This window comes from Fukomys damarensis, unplaced genomic scaffold (genome assembly GCF_012274545.1).
Source record: "Fukomys damarensis isolate Sample0158 unplaced genomic scaffold, DMR_v1.0_HiC HiC_scaffold_23, whole genome shotgun sequence".
Taxonomy (NCBI): Eukaryota; Metazoa; Chordata; class Mammalia; order Rodentia; family Bathyergidae; genus Fukomys; species Fukomys damarensis.
The window spans coordinates 43,349,638-43,373,939 of record NW_022900935.1 but is presented as its reverse complement, the minus strand read 5'-3'; the positions used below and the strand labels follow the sequence as shown (position 1 = coordinate 43,373,939).

The following is a 24,302-nucleotide window of genomic DNA, read 5'->3' as shown; positions in this document are numbered from 1 at the left end:
GCCCCTGAAATGCCGTCTGGTAACGCTGTCTTGATTTGCAGGCCCTGGGCCACAATGTCAGCCTCTAGAGGGGCTAGAGACTAAGGCCAACCTTGCAGGCCAGCCTTGTCCACATGGCCGAGCCCCAGACACTGGGCGTCCCTCGTTGGCAATGCCCAACATGGGTTGTCACATGTTGCTGGGAGAAATTAGGGCTTCCTGCGTCCCTGCTCTGGGAGGGGACCCCAGAGGCTCTCACCGGTCTGCCCTGGACATGGCATCAAGCCTGCTCTGGGGCCGGTTCTGATCTAAGCCCCCTGCCCTAGCAGCTGTCATCACGAGTAGAACAGCTAAGTTCTGTGGGCCCCAGAGTGAGTTGTGGGATCAGAGGGTGTTCTGGGGACCCCAACTGCACTGTGCCATCTTGGCCTGCCTCAGCTTCCCTGTCCTCTATGCCCCTTGTGGGGGTCAGAGCTGCACACGAATTGATTCTCAGAGCCATGCCAGCCATGGTCTGCCATGTGTGCCTGGGAGATGCCAGAAGGGGAAGCAGGAAGGGGCATCAGGGGAGGGAGTGGGAGTGGCTCACATTGTGCCCTTTGAGGCCACAAAGGGACATTGCTTACCCTCAAACCCAAGGCTTCTCGGGGCTTCTTGGCACCGTTGGTGTTTGGGCCCAGTCCTTCTCTCTGGTCTTCTGCACCGAGGGACAGTCACCAGTAACTTTGGCTTCTACCCACCGGATGCCAAGAGAACCAGTTTCTGCCCAGTTGTGGCCACCAGAAATGTCTCCAGATATTGTCAGATGTCCCCAGCTGAAGAGCAGTGACGTCCTCAGCTCTGGGCTCCCCCTGGGGATCCCTAGGCACTCTGTTCTCCCAAGCATGTGACCCATCCTGAGCTGGGGGCCTTCTGATGAGAGATTTTATCTCCAGAGAGTCTGGGCCCCCACTCCCCTCTCCTGCTGGCCAGGGAAGGGTATTTCTGGCTGTGATCATGTCTGGCAGATCAGCATGGGAATCTGTAGGCCAAGTATGACTCACATTACCCATGCGAGAGCCCGTCAGTGCATCAGCTTAGAGTGGGGCAGAACAAAAAGGCAGAGTAAAGGTGGCTGCTCTCTTCCTGAGCTGGGACATGCAGTGCCCACCCTGAGACATCAGAGATTTCAGCCCCTTGTACTCTTGGACTTCTGCCGGTGTCACCCCAGTGCCTACTCTGGTCTCAGGACCTCAGCTTAGTCTAGGATTCAGAGCACCTTGGGATACAGGCCCAGCTCCCCCAGCTGTCCTGGGCCTCCCACTTGCTGATGGTACAGATGGAACCCCAGCCTCTGTGGGCACATGAGCCAGTTCCCTAATAACTTGTTAATCTCTCTCTCTCTCTCTGTCCTGTTTGTTCTCCTTCTCTGAAGGACCCTGCCAATACTCTCACTCTGCAGGGTCATGAAGAAAGTGGTGCCCTTCTTGGTGACCTTGCTGTAATAGCTAGTGGTCCTGTTTTCCTGTGACATGCCAGAATTGGCACTCGTGGCTACCTTGTGCCACCTGCCACCTCTCAGACTCGGCCCTGTAGGACAGACCTCCTGACTTCCAGTGGTCTCCTGCTTTGTTCCCCACAGTGTGGCTATGCAAGACCCCTGCAATGTCAAATGGGCTATGCCAGGCACAGAAGTGTCATCCATTTTCCTGGGCAAGTCTCAGGGCCACTGTTCCTGTCTCCATCCAAGTGTGACGGCCAAATGAGCTACACCCCCTTCACACACCAGGAAAGCAAGCCCGTGATGGGTTTGTTTTTGCCACGGACAATGGCCCGTGTTTGACTCGGCTTCTTTTAATAAGACCTCGTTCAGACCCAGAGATGGATTACCAACTTGCACATTAATCTTCAGGACCTGATCTTATTACAAACCACCACAAATATAACCATAAAAGCCCCATTGATTGATGCAGAGCTTGGTAATCCATCTGTCCCCATCCATTATTCTGGGTGTAATTTTTCATTATCTGGATGGCGCTGATTCCTAGCACATTAGTATACAGTGGCAATTACCAGGAGCAGAAAGAGCCCCTAAATTAGCAGGAACAATAACACCTGTCAGGAAAGGGAAGCAAGAATCCCCACACGGCATGCTCCTGGGCTCCAGCACCATGCCTGCATCGCAAAGTTTGAGGATAGGATTCAATAGTGACCTTGGAAACGGAGAGGGAAAAGTTGGTGAGTGTTTTCCTGTCTCAGGGGCGGGGCATAAGCATTCCCTTTGGTGACATCATTGCCGACCGAATCACAGTCTACCTGACAGCTGGCATGGAGACTACTCAGGTTGCCCTGCCCAGGGTCAGTCGGTTTGCGGATGCACATTCCTGCTTGCATTGTTTAGTGGTCACTGGAGACTTAGCCAGAGGGGATAGTCCCTGTGTTGAGGGACAGCCAGGAGTAAGGACAGAAAAGGAAGAGCTCCCTCTCCATTCAGCGGCTGCAGGATGGGAATACCCTTGTCTTCTGCAAGATGCAGTTTCTCTTCAAATGAGTGGAGAAAATTGAAACAGGCGTGTGGCTGAGATATTTCTGAGGGCCATTGAAGGGATTAAATTGGTCAGTTTCTCCCTGAGTTTTGATTCTCAAAAATCAAGAATCCTGTCTAAGTGACTTCTCTGGGGAAGTGTCATGTGACAGGATCTTCTCTCTGGCTGCTTCTCACTGTCAGACCCAGTAGGATGAGCCCACCTGCTGCTGGGAGTCCCAGCCCAACCCTAAGTGAGAGGCTATGGATGTCTTCACAGTGCCTTGACAGCAGCCAGGGAAAATCCCAGCAGACAAAGCCCTTTGATGATGGAATGGGAAAACTCCAGTGTTTCAGAACAGAAGATTGCAGCTTGAGTCTCAGATTTCATCATCTGTTCAAAATATATATGCAATTCTGTGTAATTTATGAGGAAATCACTGTGGCTCTTTGTGAACCAGATGTGGCCCCAGCTTTCACGAACATGCTCCTGGGGACCCAGCCACACCTCCTTGTTTGCATTGTTGTGGCTGCATCTGCACTACAGTGGCAGAGCTTCCTAATGGGGACAGAGACTGCTATGGCTTAGATGAGGTTTGCGTGTCCCGGAAGGCCCACTGTGATGCAGGCCTTGGTCCCCAGGGTGGGGACATTGGGAAGGGGGCAGAACCTTTCAGAGGCAAGACCTAGGACAAGATCCTGTTCATGGGGCATCCCCTTACAGAGCATGGTGTGCTTGTATCACTCCACCCTGGCTCAAGGTGTAAGCCAAGCCCTTGCTTGTTCCTGTGTGCCCTCAAGTCAGCTCACCATTCCTGCAATGTGAAACCTGAGAAAACTGACTCAGGGAAAAATACTTGTTTTGGCTCATGGCTTCAGTGGTCTCAGTCATGGTTGCCTGGCCCCACAGCTTTGTAGAGAGTATGACAAGCAAAGCTGGTCACCTGACAGCAGCTGGGACACAGGAGGAGGGACCTGTGTTCCGATGTCCCCTATAAGGGGATCCCCCAGTGACCTTACATCTCCCACTACCCACCTCCCTGTCATACAACCAGCTAGGGACCAATCCTTCAGCACAAGAGCCTTTGAAGAACATGATTCAAACTGTACCAACCTCCAAAATTGTGAGCTAAAGAAACCTTTCTTCTTTATAAAGTCAGCTGCCTCTGGTGGCTTGTTATAGTAATCCAAAGATGATTCACACAGAGACCATACTGCCTGAGAAATCTAAAAATCAGATTTCTGGCCATTGCAGGGATTCACCCCAACAGAAGGATTCCCTTAGTGGCAGGAGGAGAGGCTACAATCTGGGGGTGCCTTGGGCCTCTCTGGCCAGTGGACACTGAGGATGGAGAATGGAGTGTAAAGCTCTCCTAAGAAACACTCAGAGCCTGGGGAGGGCCATATCCCAGGGTGGCCCAGTCTCCCCTGCTCCCTGAGGGCTCATCACACTTTTATACCCCCGTCTCTGCAGATGTTGAGTTCTCCAACCTCAGGAAATTTAGCTCCCCAAACAAAGATTTACTTTCTGTTGTGGGAGCCAGGCCATGGCGTACCAGAAGTGGCCGAGAGTCCCCAAAGGGCTTTCCCATGGTACAAGGGTGGGCACAAGCTCCTGTGTCCCTGAGAATAGAAGCTTTTCTCTCCCAGGCCTGGTGAAGGGAGAGGAGCCAGCCCTCCAGAAAGAGGAAGGGACACAGAGACACCACCAGCTCGAGTCAACATTAGATCAACCACGTCTGAGCTGGCCGTGCCCTAATACAGCTGCTCTTAGTGGGGGCTGTGCAACCAGCACATCCTATGTGATCAGAGGATATTGCAAATCCCCCACAGTGTTTCCTGCTCCAAGAGTGGTAACGACAGTATCTGACACTGAGAGCCGTTCCAATGGGTCAACAACACACTTGCCAATTGCTACCACTGTTGAACACATCTGCGATCATTTGCAGTCATCATAACGGCCAAACCATCTTCTTCATCATCATCATGGCAATTTGGTAGCAATGGTGCTGGTGGTGGTGATGGGACAGTGGTGATAATGATGGTATTGGTGAGGATTTGGGTGATAGTGATGATAGTGATAATCACCATCTCCTCCTCCTCTTCCTCAACAAAATCATAACTGTTGTCATCACCAGCATCACCACAGTCATCCCTGTCACCACCATCACTTTCATCACCACCATTGTCACCATGGTCACAGTCATCACTGTCACCACCATCACCACCACCTCCGTCACCATCACCACCACCATCAGTCATCATTGTCACCACCATCATCACCATCACGGTCACCACCATTATCATCTCCACTATGGTGATGGCACATAATCAACCCTGTCATCACCACAACCACAATTCTGGCCACTGTAATCACTGTCAACATCAACATCACCATCATCACCACTGCCCTTGTCATTGCCATCATGGTATCGTCATCCTAATCAACACTGTCACTGTCACAACCACAATCGTGACCATCACCTTCACCGTTGCCATCTCAGCCTCCTGCTGTCTTGATCCCCAACACAGGACAAGCACATACTCTTCATTACAGCATGGCTGTCACTTGACCAGGCCCATGGGTGTGGGTAGAAGCTGAGCAGTCAACAACTCCTCCATGGCTTTCCACTGAGTCATACATCTTTTTAGATCCTTTGCATGTAGCTTTTGTTGGGTCTCAGAGGGTCTGGTGGGCGCTTCCTACAGTCTGCCTTAGCTTCCACCTTGCTGGCAAGCTGACTTGGCCATCTTGGAGGAGTAGCAAAACTTACCCAGGGTTTACACTGGGCACCATGAACTGGGCGCAGTAGTTTTGGAGACCACTGGCCAGAAATGGCAGCAAACACTACCACTTTGATAAAGGCACGGGAGTAGTATTTCTCTGAGGTGGTGTTGGGGCTGGCACAGAAAGCGCTTAGCAAGCAGATTGTGAAGCAGTGGGTGAAAGATGTAAGACAGGGGCCATGGCACTCCTGGAAGGGCCCTGCAGCTTCTGGTGCTCCTCCTGTGGGTTCCCTTGAGTCCTGCATGAGCACTGGCAATATAGCCCCCAAAGGGGGAAGGGAGAGAAAGCTCAGTTTCCGACTGTGCCAACTTTTAATCATTTATGAACAATTTCCCCTAAGAGGATCATATTCAGCAGAGAGGTAACATCTGCTTGTGAGACTCTGTCTCGGGGAGGCTGCCAGGAAAATCTCGACTCTGCAATCTGCCACAAGGGAACACACACATGTGTTCTCTCTCTGCAGCCCACCAGGTCAGGCAGGAGAGTCTGCACAGAGGGCATTCAGTAGGCACTGGGCAGAGACAGGAGGCACCCTCAAGCCTTAGGTGGAGGCAGATCGGTGCCTGGGGAGGGCAGGTGCCACAAGCCCTAGGCCTTTGTCCTCCAGATGTGGCTCTTGCCAACAGCAGGACAGCGCCAGAAAGGTGGGCCTTCCAGGTGGCCCTGGCTGGCTCTCGTGGCCATGCATGGATATAGTGCCATGCCCCAGGAAGTGTATGGCAGGGTGGGCACAGCAGGAGAGTGAGAGGGTGGCTGTCCTCTGCCATCTGTCTCCTGACCAGCAGACTGCTCTTGGTCAGACTGTCCCACTGTGGGAGTGGCCTGTCCTGTCCCTGCCCTGCCACTTCCTTCCCCTGCCAGGAAAGGACAGGGCAGCAAGGCCTGCCCATGGATCCTCTTAGGGAAGCTTCCTCCTGCCCCTGAGGCCTCCACCAGACAGAGAGCAATTTAGGGGGGGCTCTGGAAAGAGGAAGCCGCCTCCCAGTGACCTGCGTGCTCTGGGGTCTGCAGGTCTGTGACTCACCTTCCCCAAAAGTCCCAGGCCATTTGGGCTCCTCAGGCTTTCCCAAAACCTGTCCCGGGGTGGAGACTCCCAGCAGTGCTCCTTGGAGGCCAGGTAGAGGCAGCAGGTGATGGCTCAGTGGGGACGAGAGGGATAGAGCTGACCACGGCCATGTCATAGTCAAGACTGAGCGTGGCAGGGGAGAGGCTGGGTGGATCCTGGGCCTGGCCTGCACCCCAGGCCTGTGGGCGCCAGTCCCTGACCCCTGTCTCGTCCTCTCCAGGTTTGGCTGTGCATCAGATCATCACCATCACCGTCTCCCTCATCATGGTCATCGCTGCTCTCATCACAACTCTTGTCTTAAAAAATTGGTAAGGCCTGGAGGTGGGGGGCGTGGGTCCGGGGGAGTTCACAGAGGCCCCTGCTTTTCCTTTCGGAGCCCTGGGGACCGTTTTTCCTGGTCCAAGCACTGGCTGCAGCGGAGAGGGCTCCTGGGCGGCCTCCCATGGTGGCCCTGGGATGCGGTATCTGGGCTGATGCCACTTCCACTCCTCACGCCGTCCCTGGATCCTCATGGACCGTGGATGCTCACCCAGAGCCGAGCCCCCTTGGCGTCTCCCATGGCCCCTCCCAGAAATGGCAGGGACGGGTCCTCCGTGTAGCCACCTGGACCACCTCCTCGCTCCCGTGGCCACTTGTGTCTGTGAACTAGGTCACCGCTTTGCTGTGGGTGGCTCACCATAGCCCGTCCCCTCCTGGAAAGTGGCCTACTTTGCGGCTGGCCTAGCCGGGGACGCGCACCTGATGTGTCCCAGAGAAAACAGGGGCCTCCCCGATGACCCCACTGCATCACGGGGGCCTCAGCCTGCTCCAGCTGCCCAAACCCCAGCTCCCCACAGAGCAGCCCTGCCAAGGGTCCCCTTGCTGCCTGGACAGGAATGCACAAGGAACTGGCAGAGAAACCCTGTCACCCATGGGGGACCCGACAGCAGGTGGCAGGAGGGTGGGGCAACCCAGGAGCACCCCTCCCACCTGGTGAGGTCCCCCAGCCACCTCCTGAGGGCCAGCAGGCAGTTGGGAGCCTGGGGTGTTCACTGGGGATGGGAGACAAGGACAACACAGCTGTCACAGCAGAGCTGCTCAGCCAGGGGGCAGGCTGGGCCCCTGGACCTGGGGACCGTGTGGCAGGCAGATCTACAGTCTGTCTTGGGAGGAGCCTTGTGTCCTCTCTAGCCGTCCGTGGTGGGACCAGGCACCATGCTGGTTTCCAGGCTGGCTTCCAGCATGTTGGTTAACAGCAAGCCCTCAAGGAGCTCAGGGTTGCAGCCAGGGTGACAGTGACCCTCAGCTGGCTCCGTGGATGGGGCACCAGGCAGGCTGGGCCCTTGGCCTTTGGCATTCAAATCTCTCCTTTGGGAGCTGGGCTTCAACTGTGGGAACAGGATTCCCCTCCTGGGGACAAGGAGGCCTACAGAAGAGGGACCCCTGCCCTGGTGCAGCCTTGTGGGAGGAGACAGTACCTTCCCGGGGGCGCCCTTGGCTCCCAAGCTACAGGAATCTCCCACAACCACCACTTCTCCTTCCTGTGGGGTTGGCACTGTGGTGGCTTCCGGGGGTCGCTGAGGGCTAGAGTTAGGGTGGCTGCTGGGAGCCCCTGGAATCAAGAGAAATGGGAAGACAAGGCAGTTGCCCGGGGGCAGCAGGTTAGCCTCCTCCAACCCTTGCTTCCAGCACAAGAACTGATCTGGATCCCGCTGAGGCTGGGTACCGGGGCTCCGCCATCCCATTAGTCTCTCCAGAGACTACCACCTAGGAGAAACGCCCCCCTTCCTGTCCCCAAAGCCCCCACTGAATCAGCCCCACTGAATGCAAGCTGCCTCAGTTTCCAGCTCACTGGGACCTGTGTGGAGAAACTGAGTCACACCACCCTCTGGCAGAGGTTCTTCAGCCAAGCAGGCCCTGCAGGCTGGCTGCTGCCCTCCCTCCCATCTCTCCCATGATAATGCCCACATTTAAAATTCAAATTTTATATTTAAAAAAGAAAGGAGCTGATTGCTTGATTGTGGTTGATCTTTCTGAAGAGGCTAGGAATTACCACCACCGCCTGCCTTCTCCTCCTCCTCCTGCCTCCTCCTCCACCGCTGCCCCTGGAGGCGAAGGTGCTGCCACCCTGGCACCTGCCCGCCCCCACCCAGCCTCTCTCTCCCCAGCTGTGCCCAAAGCGGGAGCACTCGGAGGAACAGCCACCAGCGGAAGGTCAACCAGCAGGAGGAGAGCTGTCAGAACCTCACTGACTTCACCTCGGCACGTGTGCCCAGCAGCCTGGACATCTTCACGGCCTACAATGAGACCCTGCAATGTTCCCACGAGTGCGTGCGGCCGTCCATGCCAGTCTACACCGACGAGACGCTGCACCCGGCGGGCGAGTACAAGTCCACGTTCAACGGGAACCGGTAAGCTCGGGCGGGTGCTGGCCTGTGCCATCGCGCGTGGAGACAGGGCTCACAGCTACTGTCGCCAGCTGAGGGACTCGAGGCCTCAGCAGCCGATTCCCTCGCGCAACTTGCGAGTGGCCGCAGGATGGTGATGCAACTCCTCAGGGCCCTGTGGTCACGACCTCCTGAATACCAACTGATCCCAGCTGGCCCCGCCCAGAGCCGGTGTCTCCCGGCCTCGTCAATAAAATGTCAGCCGGGAGTGCAGCAGAAATATCAAGTACGAGGCTGACTCCAGCACCAGACGCTTCTTATTAAATGCTCTTTTTTATTATTCACCGGTGAGCCCTCAGACAAGACATAATCCTAACCATCCTCGGGAATATTTAAGAAACCCTTGAGTCAGCTCCTGAAGGGTTGTCCAGAATTAAATTAAAATATCAATAAGCTATTTCTTTAAAGGCGCATACAGTCATGCATCATTTTGTAGATTAAAAAAAAAGTTCCCCAACAAGTTAAAAATCTTGGGAGAAATGAGCCCGCCGCCTGGCTGCCCGGAGGCCCTGTTAGCAGCACCCAGGAAGGGAAGCAGGGCCCCGAGCTGCATGGGCGGCTTCAGGAACCGTTGTCTGCTGCTTGTGTGTTGGTTGCTGGTTTATTCGGGGATGGGAGGCGGGACCTGGCCATGGGGCTGCCATGGCTGGCTGCAGTGTCTGCAGCTCCCGTGCCCTCGTCCTGCAGCTGGGGGGAGCAGAGGTCCCCTAGGTATCTCTGAGCTCAGCCATTGTGTCTGCACCTTGGGTTCTCTCCTTAGACATCCCCTTCCTTCTGGGGGCCAGCTGAGCACAGAAGGCCCTGAACCTCTGACCTCACGCTCTCACGTTTGAGCTCTCCCTCCGGAGGCGGAGGCCATGGAGACCTGGAAGAGCCTTTCCAAACCATTTTACTGAAAGTTTGTGTGTTGGTTTGGATTTGAAGCCTGGGCAGCCAACCAGTGCTTCGGCCCGGGGAGGGATGGGGTCTTGGGGCAGGGGGTCTGTGTTCCTGCGGCCGGGCCTCGGTTGCGCTTGCTCCCTGCTTTCCGTTGGTCTTGGGACTCGGTAGCTCAGCCTTCAAGGGGAAGGGAGCTGGATCCACCTTTTCCGTCATCAGCACTGAAGTATGTCCAGTCTCTGCCATCAGCCACAGACCCCTGCTCTGAGCTCGGCCTGCGGATTCCAGAGCCAACATCTGCAGATGGCACAGCATGTGTGACAGCAGACCCCGGCCTCTGTGCCAGAACTTCAGGCCCCTAAACCTCCAGGCTCTGGATGGAGGGTTAGCAAGTGAAGGCCTATCCCCAGAGGGTGGCAGCGCACAAGGGGCCCTCCCTGCCGACCTCACGGGGTCCCTGTGGGCGCCTGCTCGCCTGTGTGTCTCATGCCGCATGCGCAAGCCCACTTCCCTGTTCGCCTTTCCACAGCTCCTCCGCCGCCGACCGGCATCTCATCCCTGTGGCCTTCGTGTCTGAGAAATGGTTTGAAATCTCCTGCTGACTGGCCCAAGACTTTTTACCTCCTGGGGCAGGGCAGACGCCAGGTGTCTGTCTCATGGTACGTACCTCTGAACCTTCTTCCCTTCTGACTGGATCTTCCTGGCCCTGTCCAGGGCGGTGGGTTCCGGTGGCGGCAGCACCTTGCTGAATGTAAACTAGGGCGCTGTAGTCCAGCCCCAGGTTGCATCTGTTAGAGACCCCCGCCCCATGTCCCTGTGGAGCAGATGCAGACACGCGCTGTTGCCAGGAATGTCTTGGCTGTGCCTGTCCTCCCTAAAGAGGGCACCATGCTGCACCGAGGAGGTAGCTCAGAGGCACAGGCCCTCCTGGCAAGCGCAAGGCCCCGAGTTCAAGTCCCAGTACTAACAAAATGAAAAGAAAAAGAGGGCACACCTTGAGCAGGGCCTGCTGGGCAGGGAAAAAATCACTTCTGGAAACAAGCTCGGATCACAGCTCTCCTCCTCCACAGGAAGAGGCAGGGCAGCAGCTAAGCGGGCAGGGCCACATGCTCATTGCACAGCTTTGCATCGAGGAGGGAAGGCAGAATGAAAACACAATTTTGAAATATAAAAATAAGAGATAAGAAGGAACATGATAGAGAAAGAAAGCGAAGAGTTGAGACATCTACTAATTTGAAGCTAGGGACCGGTACCAAAACAGGATGAATTCTCCACGCTCTGCTGGGCAGGAACATTCGGTTTGCTTTCAGGGATATGAAGGTGAATTCCTGCGCGCAGGGGGAGAGGGCTTCCTATGGGCTGCAGGCTCAGCCTTGGGGCCTCCATTTTTCTTCGTGTGTGATTTGTTTTTCTTTGTGGTGTCCACAGCGGTCTCACTAGGGTCTCTCTTCTGCTCTGTGTGTCCCCGGAGAAAGGGAGGCTCTCCCTGTCCTCTCCCTTCGGAGGGAGGGGGCCCTGGCTTTCGGTGGGACACCAGGGCTGAGCGGCCTCTGCTTCCTTGCCACCGCTCACCTTCTGCGTAGCAGAACGAGCGGGGGTCTGGAGCCAGCATGGCTGGTGTGGGCTGCAGAGCCAGAAGGTGACCGGACTCCACTTGTGACCCTCAGCCAGGGCAGGCAGCTGGCTGCGGTTGGAGTGGGAATGAATCGGTCAGTTCTTCATCCCTGCACTAATGAATTGCACGTTCTCAAGTCCAATCTCCAGCTCTCCTTCCAGGTCCTGAAGCCAAATGTTCTGCAGGGGGAAGGAGGTGTAATTGGATTAGGCTGGAAACAAGCCACCCTGCGGAGGCCATGGCGGAGCCCATGTGGGCCAGCGGGGAGCACACAGGCCCAGCCTTTCCCCAGGTGGGGCAAGGGACCGCGTGTCGTCAGAGCCAGGGCCCATGTCTGCCCGCCATGGCTCAGCCCGTGACACTGCAGACAGCCCCCTTGGGCACTGCAGCCACATGGCAGCAGGACACTTATGAGCAGTGGAGCCTGGTGAAGCGTGGGCCCGTTCCAGCGCCACATGGCTGCATCTCTGTCGCAGCTTAAAAAGTGCATCCGTGTACAGCGTGATTCACTGACCTCAAGGCCCAGGCCTGTGGACTGGAGGGAACATTGCCGCTCCACGTGGCCTTCCCTAGGGCACAGCCCCAATGTGCAGATTCCCAACTCATCGTTGGAGCCCTCCGTGCAGGCTTGTCCTGTCCTCCCCACAATGCCATTCACAGGGGAAACTGAGGCTGGGGGAAGGTAGAGACTTTGCTGGCATCAGGCAGGTTGTCAGCATGAGGATGGATCAGCCCCAGGCAGCCCCTGCTCTCACTGCAGGTCTTAGCCAGACCCCACTGCATTGTGAACACCACTGTTGCCAGGCCGGAGGAGAGCTGGGGCAGGCTTTGAGACTGGAATTCCCAGCTCAGCCCCCAGCCCAGAGGTGGCAGAACACCCAACAGGGCCGGTGTTGTAGTCAGCAGGAGGGGGCAAGGCAATATATTCAGTACAGGACATATAACCTATAAGGCTATTTTATGATAATTACCCAAAGAGTCAAGTGCAAAGGTGTGTGAAAGATTAACCACACACGAGAAGCCCAAAATGTTCAACTGAGGGCTAGATCCCAGCAGTTTCCCACACAAGTCCAGCTAAAGGCTTAGAGTGCAACACAGTGTCTTCCTTGAGTCCAGCCAGCAATATCTTATGTTTGTCCATACTGAGGAGCTGCACCGGGAAGGCCCAAAGGCCAGTGGTGGAAGCCAGAAAATCTATGCTCGTAAGATGAAGGATCTGTACCACCAAGCTGAGGGATCCACATCGGAGCCAGGAAGTGATGCTCACGGTGAAGGTCAGAGCTCCCCTGATGAAAGCAGCAGCCATTCCCAGCGACGGTGAGATCCAGAGCTCCTCCTCTGATGAGAACAGCCTAGTTCTCATCAAGAAAACCACCTGCAGAAAGTTTCTCCTCGAAAATCAACAGGCCAAGATCTTCCTCCCCAGTTCTTTTTATGGCTGTTGGTAACAATCCTCAGGTGGTTCCTCCATGCCCAGACCACACTGATTCAGTTCAGCTGGGCATTACAAGTTGACCATTAGTTAATCCACCACAGCCGGGGAACAGCTTCCTCCCCCGAGCCCAGAGGTCTTCCTGCACACAGAGCAGAGCCACAGCCCTGGCTTGTGCAAACATGATGGCTCCAGAAAACCCTCAGTCTCCTCTGTCTGCCTCTCTCCTCTCAGCCTGTGGACGCCAAGACCCCACAATGAATGGTACTGGCAGCTCTCCCAGCCCACACCCAGGAGGGAGTGAGATGTGGGTACCCAGAGGGGCAACTGGGAGCTATTTCAGATTACCCCATTCCCACAAGGGAATGTCCCTGTTTCTGGACAGCAGGGGTCCCTCTCTGTGGACCCCAAGGGGCCGTGAATGGAGTCAAGAAGGACCAAGAGCCACCGAGTCCAGAGGGCCAAGCTCAGTCACTGCATCTGCTGGCAAAACCATGTTCCACTCCTGTGGCTCCTGTGGCCCCAGTGGACAGAGACCAGGAGGGCGGCGCACACAGCCTTGTTACTTAGTTCCTGGCAAATGCTTCCAGTCCCTGCCCCACCAGCGGGACAGACTGTCACCAGGATAGAAGCGTGCAGGTTGTCAGCATCCCTGATTGTCCTCTTGAGTACCCAGGCTTGGACATGGAGTGGAGAATAGCCAGAGAGCTCGCTCAGATTTACAGGGTACTTATTGTCCCTTAAATAAATAGCAATTAATACTAAAATGTTTAATTAAAGTTTAAGAGCCGGTGGAGATATTTGTCTCTCACACAGCTGTACAGACTCCCCAAGTGCATCTTCAACGATGATGGAGCGACCCGCAATCACACGGCTCCTCGCCTTCTCATGCCCATCTGTGTGCACGCGTGGACCCAACAGAGACCACATCCGCTTCCCTGCAGCCCAGGCTCAGGACAGATGTGCACCGTGCAGCCCCGAGGCGCATCTGCGGCAGACCCCATCCCATCCCCATCACAGCCCATGGAGCTGTGCGCTGGGGCCAGGCCGCTCTGGACAAAGCGAAGCTGCCCTATTTTCTCGACGAAGGGAGCCTTGGACTCACACCTGACAGTGCTTTGTGGGCTCCTCTCGTCATTTCTTGTGGAACAAGCAAACCCCAGAGGACCTCATGGGGGTGACTTCCACCCTTCCCCCTCGCTGGAGCCGCCTCGTTCCAAATGGAGTCACGGAAGCCGTGAAGGCTCTTAAATCCAGAGCAAGTGAGAAATAAATCACCATGTTATTATTTTCAAAAAACACACTGAAGACATAACTAGTATAAAAAACCAGGAAATGCACCTGAGCCTTCCCACTTTGTTCTTTAAAAAAACACATTAATAGATATCAAGCTTTTTGTAAATCAAAGGAACACTTCTTTTCAAAGCAATACCTAGGCCCTGCTGGAGCGGAGCTCTCTGAGACGGAGCACCAGGAAGACTCGGGGGCACCTGTCCCTTTCAGGTGGTGGAGAATCACTTCAGCGGCTGCGATGCCCAGGGACCTAGTGGCTGCCCACATGCTCTTTTCAGAAGCAGACCGCCAGCCCTGACCCCCACCTGGGCTCCTGTCCTCTGGCTGCGCAGCCCTTGCACAGTGTTTGGAACACCCATCTCAGCAGTTCCTGGAGCCACGGTTCGCACAGTCAGGATGGGCAAGAGCTGAGGAAAGCTGCAGCCTGGGGTCCGCCAGGCCAGTGGTGAGACAGCGACCTGCCCTTGAAGGACACCGCACCCTCTGCTTCGAAGTGGCCGTTGCAGATACAGGATCAGGTCTCCCGCACCTGTAGACCCGGGAGACTCCCTTCCCCACAGGGCCAAGCTGTGGGGACCTCAGGGGCCCAAGCCCCTCTGCACCACCTCTAAGGGGCACAGGAAGGAGGGTCAAGCCCAGAGGAATCCTCCCGGGGACCCTGGGGAAAACTCCCTTTTGGGCGCAGATCTCCTCTCAGCTTCTTCTAGGCCTGGCTCCCACCCCAGGAGCCACAGCTGGCTGGATGGTGACCCCAGTTCTGAGGGAGTTCACGTTCATGGTTGCCTTATGCACACACACAAGGCTAAAAGCGACTATGGATTGTCCACACCCGAGGGGTAACAGGATAGGAGTAAACACAGGCCACATCCAAGGACAGAAGTCCCAGAAGTCCAAGGCTGAGATCGCGGGTCCAGGTCAGGCAGGCATGGAGCTTCAGGAGGTAGAGGGAGCAGAAAGGAGGACGAGTGGCCCCTGGCCTGGTCGGGATCAAGGCCCGGGCGACAGCTCCCTGGGGAACATTTCTTCTGTAGGCAGAGTCCCCCTGGTGACGTGGAGTCCAACCTTGGACACACCTGAGTGAAGCTGGCCTCTGTTAATAACCCAGGATCAGGGTCAGGACAGCAGCTGAAGCCATAGACTGTCTAGGCTACCAGGACCAGAGTCAGCGTCACCAAGAACATGCGAGTGGAGGTGGTTGGCAAGTGGGATGTTTCTCTTGGGGTTAAATCAGCTGGTTCCCAAAACCTTTCCTTCCTCCAAACCCTGGAGATGTGGAGGAGTTGGCCGGGATGAGGTGGCTGGGGGAATGCTACCAAGAGGGGTCTGCACATGTGACAGGAGGTCCTGTTTCTTCATGCAAGGTGGCACCTGTGCCCCAGTGGGGGGGGTGTTCTCCCAACAGCGCCAGTCTGGGCCTCACAGAGCTGCCCAGTCGGGTGTCACTCAGGGCAGCAGGTGGGCTGAGGTGACACTCAGGGGTCTGTCCTTCATGGTCCCAACTGGGGAACCTCAGAAGGAGCCTGCCCTAGTCCCCCCTCTGTGTGATAAACTGCAGAGCTGGGGCTCTGTCTGGCCATCTGTGCTCCAGCTGAGGGCTTCTCTGGACCTCATCTGGGGTCCCTTGACACCCCAGCCCTACTTTCTCACCTACACCATCTGCATGGACCAGGAAGTATGGCATTTCTTCTCTGCCTGCAGCCATGGGGTGCTGGTGGCAGCTCTGAGGCACCTCCATCTCCATACTCCAGGTGCCCCTTTGAGTGTACATGTCCAGCTGCAGAGTCTGTGTCCACACCCAGGAGCCCCTGTGTCCACACCCAATGCCTGGCCCAGGCTGACCTGCTGGGTCCCTACTTCCTAGGACACCCACCGGCCAGGTTGGGGCCCCTTCCACCATGCCTGCTGCAGGCCACTCACCTGGCCTGTGTACGCACAGGTGAGGCAGCATTCTCTCTTCCAGCAAAGAGGAAAGCACCTGCTTCCTCTCTTCCAGCAAAGTCTCCTCCTGGAGTGTCTCCAAGAGCGTCTCCCCAGTTGAGCCACAGCGTAGAAGGGACTTTTTTCTCCTCCCAGGATCAGGCAGGTGCTCCTCTGAACTCCCTTCCCAGCGAGCCCAGAGTACTGCAGAACACGGTGGCCAGGGATCCCTTCACAGCCCCACATCTCTTCCAGTCCCTGGCTCCCAGTTCTGTATGATGCTCTTCCCTTTCCTGGGCTCCCAGGCATCCATTGGTGTGTTGGGGGCCTCGCAGCCTGCCCACGCCTGGCCCCACTGCCATTTAATCTCTTCTTGTTTTCTTTCCATGCAGGATTCCGTTGGTGAACCTGTACAAACAAAAACACAAACACAAAACCTAAAACTAAACTATCTAAGGGGAGGGTCCCCGTACCTGCCACTCCTGTCTGCCGGTGGGAAGCTCGCATAGCAGGCGCTCTAGGCCAAATATATTTTTGTAAAGATGCTCACGCCTATGGGTGACTGCCTTCCCTGGAGTTTTCTTTGGAGAATAGAACAAAGACACGGGAGAAGGGGACTGGAGACCCACAGACCAGGTGGCCACACGGACGGGACAGGAGGAGGCATCGACCGACGCCTGGGATTTGGACCACGATTCTGAACCTGTGCCAATAATACCATTATGTGCCATGAACCGACCCGAGAGGCTCGGCCCAGAGCCGAAGCCAAGCGAATCATGCGTAGAAATCTGACAGGAAACAGGGGTGGGAGTCTGTTCCGATAGTCACTATTTCTGGTTATTATACATATATAAATATATAAATACCAACACACACACACACACACACACACACACACACACACTTTTTTTGTACTGTAGCAATTTTTGAAGATCTTCAGTGTTCCTTTTTTAAAAAAGAATTGTGTTCTAGGTTACAAAATCTGATTTATTTAACATGCTTAGTATGAACAGAATTAAACTGATGTTTTCTACTGCAGAAGCTCACCGAGTGTGCACACACGCACACACCTGCACACGCAAACACTCATGCATATATTGGAGATGCAGTCCCACCGGTGAGCGTATTCTTTATTCTTCCTGGTGACCTGATAGTTCAGCACCGCCCCTCCCGGGACAGCCTCAACCCTCCCGTGACACCCTGCCTTTGCTGGTATTTACCAAGTGACACTGAGTGTGTGATGTGTGGTCTTGGGGCAGATCGAAGAGCGCAGTGGTTTCCTATATATATATATGTGTACACATGTGCATACACCGCACTTGTCTTCGTCTACCCATCTGAAGATACTGCCTAGCAGCCCACATATTGACGGGGCTGGCTGCTGCTACGCAGGCCCAGCTGAGTGCCAGGTTGGGTAGGTGGTGGATTCTCCAGCATTTGTGTTATATGAGCATAGACTGAATTAAAGAAAGTTTCCAGTTCCACAAAGTAAAGGAAAAGATCCTTCCCGTGTGTGTGCTCACGGGGCCCTTTGGCTTGAAAGTGAGATGTGGTGGTCGTGGTGTGCGCCACAGCCCGGGCTGGCTCTGGGCTCCTGGTCTGATGTCCCTGCTTTTTCTGGGGGACAGGGGTGGCTCTGAGGGTTGGTGGAGGCTGTCAGCAGGTGCTGCTCTCTTGTGGGCTCCTAGCGTCCTCAGGCAAGTGGCAGAAACTGCCTCAGAGTTTCCCAGAGAAGTGGGACCCTGGCTGGGGCTCCCACAGCACTGTCACCCCTACTACCTGGACACCTGGGCTCCTAGGTGCAGACCTGCCGCGAGCTCAGGCCCTGGCAGGGCCTCGTAGCCCCACGCTTGAGGGGTAGAGGTGGAAGCCCCGATGGGGCGAGAGGTCTGTCTCCAAAGAGTTTCCCCTTTGTAGCACATATGGCTTGAATTTAACCGAGGGAAGTGCAGGCCAAGTCAAAGATGGGAAGCCAGACAGGCAACTGTGCCTGCCCCATGTACCAGCCAGGCTGCCAAAATTCTGCCTTTTCCTTGGGTCTTGGATTCCCTTAGAAACTCCTCGATGTCTCCTGCACTACGTGAAAGTGGAAGAAGTGAGGAAGGGAAAACATGGTTCATCTGGTCCTGTCTGATCGGTATCCAAAGTGTTGCTCAAGCAATAGGATACTTGTTTTTCGGTTTTTGTGTGTCCTCCCTTTCCCAAAGCCTGGGCTAGCTCCGAGGCAGCACCTGCACCTGGGTGTCATCCAGCTCCGGTCCCTTTGTCTTCAAATCCCTCCCAGCTGTGTCAGCACCAGGTGAGGACCCAGGGTCTGGCAGGAGGCGATGAGGAGCCTTTCCTGCGGGGCACCCCGTCAGCTCTGATGCAGACTCCAGGCTGCACTCTGCACACCCTGAGCTTTGGCAGGAAGCTTGGAACGACAAGCCCTCACAGGCCTGCGGCAGCCACTCCAGCAGAGCTCAGGGCAGGGCAGTGGGGGCCACATGAGTACAACCTAGACTGGCGAAGGCTGCTCACTGGAGTGTGGGCCCAGCTGCCCTTACCGGTGCTGGAGAGGGATGGTGAGCAGGTTCTGTTGGATTCTGTGATCACCCTCTCCCCACCCGCCCCTGGAAGCACAGCTGTGGAGGAGATGATACAGGCAGGGCCAGCCCCACACCGTGGCCACTCGGGTGCGGGGAGTCCGGGGGTACACATACCACTGCCCACATCCTTCTGTGACCTTGAGTATCCCCTCTTCTCGCCTTGACCTCTGGCATCGAGTCCACTTGCAGACACCCCTTCCCTGAGGCTTCTCCTTGCATTTCCTTCAGTTTCGTTTTCTTCATGGAAAGTAGTCGGAGGAGGGTGCTTTGGGAGGTCCCCACATGTGGGTCCATTTCCTTTGCATCTCCGGTGCCCTGGTCCCATCCCCGGAGGCTGAGTGGACTCATTGTTCACCTTAGAGAGCTTTGAGATGCCTGGGTTTGGCTCTTGGAGGCGTCTGGACTGTCTTGTCACACGTCCAAATCCATCTCTTTGTTTAATCACTTCTCACTTTCTCATGCGGCTAAACTGCGAGTGGAATTGCTTGTTTGCAAGTTTTGAGCGGGAAAGGGAAGTCTTTCCAGCCATGGGAAGGGAAGCTTCCTGATCCTTTCTGGCCAGGCACGGGATCCAGCCAACTGCAAGGCAGAGCCGAGCCACTCAACACCCAGCCCCAGTCCCAGCTCTCCGCAGCCTGTGTGGTTGGGTAATGACACCCAGGGCAGGTGAGGGCTGCTGGCGCTCCCACGCCCTGTCCTCCCCACACAGACGGGGCAGCCCCTGGGTTCCTGGTGTCCCTGGTCCCCCCCAGTGCAGAGTCTGAGCAGACCCCTGCTGCAGAGCCATCTCCCAGATGATCCTTCAGTCCTCTTCACTCTTAGAAGCTTGCTTTCCAGAAATTTCCCAGCTCTCAATGTGACCACCGGTCAGTCAGCAATGATCACGGTGACCCTGAAACCCATCTTTCTTCTGTAAAATATGTCACTCTCACAGCCATATCTGACCCCAGGCAGAGTCCCTGGCTCCCACAGGCTGCCCTCTGTGGACACTCTCTATCTCAATATCCAGGCCATCATCCCGGTCTTAAAAGAATGCATTGCCTCAAGCCATCTCTGCTTTGACCCTCTTGCCCATGGAGACAGTTCGCCTGATTGTTTCTTCTCCCAGATGATCTGGGATCTTCTGAAGCCAGGGAGGCTGGACTGACCTTGAGCTCTTGGAAGACGACGCAGGGAACAGTGCTGAGGCTGGGACCCATGGCCCGTTCACGACCAGGCTGGATCACCCTAGTCCTTCATTCATAATGGCACCAAGACAACCTTCCTTTGGCCTGTCTTGGACATCATCACCTCTTTCATCAGGGACATCTCAGGGCAAATGAGCCTTGATGCTCCCTGGGCTGTCTGTTCCCTCCACCACTGCCACCCCTTGGGTCACACGGGTGCAGTCATAGAGATGGGAGCCATTCTTGTTTCCACTCATGAGTTCTCTGCGAAGATACCACACACGTAGGAAGGTGAAGGAGAAGAGGCCCTGCTGCACGGTGACTGCTGAGCATTCGTTCATCTGCTTAGCGAGTACTTGAACTTCTGCCATGTTGGCTGAATTGCTGGAAGCAAAGGGCGCGTGGTCCTGCTCTTGTGGCTTTTGCAGATAATTAACTTTGGAACACACAAAATCATTTGCAGAGAAACACAAGCGGTAGAGGGACAGAGGAGCAGTGATAGGACAGAGACAGCAGAGTTGACACTGCTTGTGACCTCTGCCGTCTCTGTCTCCTGTTGATGGAGCGATGGTTGAGTGCTTGTGTTCCTCTGACCTGCAAGTGACTGGGTCATCCAAGTCTCCAGGAACACAGGGCTGTTCCTGCTGGACCAGAGCAGTGCTTTGCAAACACTGAGCACTGAAATTTGTCCTTAAACAACATCTGCTCTTTCAGAAGCAGCTATTCCGAAGCAGGCAGTGATTTATGTGATTTTGGAGTGGTTACTTTGGAGCCATTTGTCGATTTGCTGTGCCACACTCTGTTTTGATTGTTTGTTTGTTTCCTAGTGTAACTAGCACAGCCCACTAAATGAGCCAAATTCTCGTCTCTCGAACCTTGGATTATTCTTCCCACTTATTTTGTCTTAATGCTCTGCCTGCAGAGAAGATAAACTCCATCATTCAGAGCTGGGATTTGTGTGTTTGCTACTTTAGCATTACCTGCGGCATTTCGGGGGAGGACTGGAAGGATTGTTTGGCATTTTGAAATATGCTAGCAGCCCTTCCTTCTAAAGGGTGCAAAGCCTGGCTATGTGCAGTTTTGCATAATTACTGGGTTTACGGATTGCTGCGTTTGGAAGGTGAGGCTAGAGCGAGGCTTAGGCAGGGAATTGCTTACTTTTCAATCACCCAACGTCCAACAAACAAAAGCTGAGGCTTCTTCTAGAAAGAGTTTAGCCAGCAAGCACGCAGTAAGCAATCTGCAGGGTTCCGTGCCGGTCACTGCAGGGTGCCAGCCAGGCCAGGCGAGGGGTTTGTCTGTACACCGCTGCTTCTGTGCAAAGGGTGTCCCTTGCTTGCACTGTGTTGGGGTGACCTCGCCCTCCTCACCTGACAGGAAGCAGCCCCACCAGGAAAGCCAGCCATTTTTCAGAAGTGCTCAGCTCTCTCCTCTCAGCTGACACTGAGCCAGGAGCCAGAGGCCAGCTAGTGCTTAACCTGGGCCCTTAGGGCATGGACAGCAGGGGCATGGGGGCTTCTCCCTAATGGATCAGAGTGCCCCAAGCCTGCAAATGTGTAGCAATGCCGAGCTGTAAAGACCCCGAAGAGAATGATACATTAGGTTTTAACTAGGTGTTGAGGTTAAAAGTGTACAGTGAATCATTCCAGTAATTGATGGCCTTCTCTTAATGGAGACCTTCCTGAATGTCCTGGAGTTACCATGTGTAGAATCAAGAGTGTCTTTTTGAATGACTCCAAGAATAATCTAAGTCATAAATAGGACAGTCTGGACTTAAGAGGAATGATACAAATGGGGCCAACCTTACATCTGGGACACTGCGATGGAACGAGTTTAAACCACTGCTGGTGAGGGGGAGGAAACAATGAGCACATAATTGGCCAAGTGATGTTTTCTCATGTAAGTTGGAATCACAGCACACATAGGCCATAGATAATGTTCCATTAAATGGGTTAATATGCTAGGCCCTGAGAGTGGTTGGGGTGTCTCCAGGGGTCTGAATAGCTCTTGTGAGAATCTTGAATTCCATAGTCCCTCGTGTGCTGGGCAATGTGTAGCAGGCATGGGCACTGAGAGCATTGGATTGTAGGAAATTCTTTGTAAAAGTTAATTAGTTTTGTCTCAAGTGGCCTTTCTCTTAAAACAAAATTCTTTAGAGATTGGAGTTTTCCATGTGGAATTCAACACTTGATTATCAGCAGCGCCACATAACGTCTCCTTGGGAGCTTCCCTCTCATGTGGATGTGGTCCAGCCAACTCCTGGTTAGCCTTCTAAAGACTCCTGAAACTCTGAAGTGCTTTAGCAGGGGAGTACAGAGCTTTGGGTTGCTAAATGTCAGTTGATGCTGAACTGGAAAAGTTACTGCTCCTAGATCAGACACAGCTTTGGCCACGAAGAAGCAAGGACGCTGTGTAGTCCCAAGTTCTGTTTGTGTCACTGTTACGTTCCATGAAGACATGTAACCACTAAATGTTGGATAAGTGGCACGTTGAAGACCCCCAGTATGATTGGTTCCAATGACTATATTGGAACTGAAGGAGCTAATATGTCTCTATTGCAGGGCCACCTGAGAGAAACTATTAATGGAACCATTCCATTCTGCTGTCCACCCCAGTCCCAAGCCAACAGGGACAATGTCAATCCCACTGTAACAGCTCCAACCCCAATGTCCCACCCTGGAAGGTTGAGCAGCGAGCTGTAGCATTGCTTGGCAGTTTCTGCACCAGGATAGCCACCATCTCCAGCAGGAGCCTCCTTTTTCTGTACACCGTTGGAGTCCAGTTGGGGACTTCTCTCTAGTGTTTCTCACACACACTGAGTCCTCATGTCAAGTTACATGACCACTTAGGGTCATGGGTTTACATCTTAGGGTCTACAGAGAAACATGGGTGATTTCTCTTGAGTGCACAGCAAGTCAGCCTGGCTCTAGAAAGGTCTGGAAGGCAGGGTCCTTACGGTGCTCCCTCCACAGGGTGTGTTCTCCACTGAGGCATGGTCCTGTCAGCACAGGGCCTTGAAGGCAAGGAGAGGCTGCTGGCCTTGAACAGTCGGCGTGCCAGACCAGTCACTGGGAACTGACCTGCCAGCACCCACAGGAATTTGCTGTACTTTCTTGCTGGTGTGTGTGTGTGTGTGTGGTGTTCTCTTGTATTTGGGTCACTTTCTCTAAAGCCAGAGAGTGAAAGAGCCCCAGCAAAGTTAGTTCTCCATCAGGTGACAATAACTCCAATCCTTAAAGATGAATTCTAACGTTGGGAAACACAGGGATTCTGCAAACCCCCTGGGATCTCATGTATAGCCCTGGTTCCTGTGAAGGCTAAGAATGCCACCTGTGCCATCTAACATGAGAGAAGAGGGGGAGGAAGTTGAGAAATTTTAGTAGGAAATACTGAGATTTCAAGAAAAATGTGGCTAGCTTTGGCAGTTAGATAACCATTTTCTTAGAAACCCAACTTTTGGGTTTTAAATTTTTTCTTCTTTTCTGACAGCCTCGTTTTCTGACAGACCGGTCATTTCTCTTAATTTCCTGGAGAAACAAGATGGCGAGCATTGGAGTCCAGGGAGGGGAAGGACCGGTCATTTCTCTTAATTTCCTGGAGAAACAAGATGGCGAGCATTGGAGTCCAGGGAGGGGTTCTCAAATTAGAGGCATTTAAATGAAAGAGACTGGCAACCAAAGCTTCACAGGAACTGTAGTGACTTTGTGGATTAAGTTTATTTAATTTATCGTGATGGGAGGTGGATGGCTCTACAAATGACCCTGTCACTCTACCCCTTTCCTACTAAGTGAGAGCTCCCTCAGAGTTTAGGCCAAGGAATGTTTGATAGAAAGGAAATCCAGTGAGCCCTCAGTGGCTTCATGGTCGGTTTAATTTGCTGCTGATTGGAGTCATCATTAGGAGAGGCTTTTGAGGAGTAGAACAGGTGGCCAGCCATTTGGATTGGGCACCTCTGGGCTCTGATGGAGAATGGTTAGAGAATGGATTCTTCACAGGGGTATTTATCCAAGAATGATGTATCTGAGGGATGCCAGGACCATTTCCATTTCAGCTCTCCCCCGTGTGTTCAAATGACACTGCTATTCACCAGGTCTCAGTACCCAAATTTATGACATCAGAGGCCATTGCCCCAGCCCTGCCCCCACTCCCCAGATCACACCCAAGACCAGAAACTCAGTCCTGAACAGGAACCGCAGGATGAGAAATTAGGCAATGAAGGCCACATTGGCCTGTTCTTTCACCAGTCTTAGGTTGAATGTTTCAGAACTGATTTCCTCCTCTTTTCTCATGTACAGCAAAAGCTGGGTTTATTTTGCTCTTCCTAAATTATTTTCTGATACAATAAACTGTTCGCTGTTTATTTATACTTTTACACAGAGCGCTTGTTCTTTTTCAAAAGGGAGGCAAAGCCCCTGTGTGTATGTTCTTCATAGATCTACACCACAGCCGTCTCTACAGACATATTTATGTGTCATCTTCTTGGAAAAGTTAAACTACTGTGGTTTAATGTTGTGTTTTCCTTAAGTGCATATCATTATTCTGTTAATGAACAGACATGACACAATATATTTGGGTGGGGTGGGGGGCAGGTGGCTGGGTGTAATTTCCTTACAGGTGAACTTTTATTCCAGATTTTTTAAGTTGTTTCTG

General features: G+C 54.0%; 1 protein-coding gene across 1 annotated transcript in view; it reads left to right on the top strand.

The window, feature by feature from the left end:
• Positions 1-23,212, top strand: part of Ajap1 (adherens junctions associated protein 1) — an 84,016-nt gene extending 60,804 nt beyond the window's left edge. Inside the window, exons 4-7 of the mRNA XM_033767401.1 lie at positions 6,557-6,644; positions 8,484-8,726; positions 10,171-10,300; positions 16,291-23,212. Of these exons, the coding sequence (XP_033623292.1) occupies positions 6,557-6,644; positions 8,484-8,726; positions 10,171-10,243 (404 nt within the window). The 3' untranslated portion in view covers positions 10,244-10,300; positions 16,291-23,212. The remainder of the gene's footprint in view (positions 1-6,556; positions 6,645-8,483; positions 8,727-10,170; positions 10,301-16,290) is intronic.
• The last annotated feature ends 1,090 nt before the right edge of the window (positions 23,213-24,302 follow it).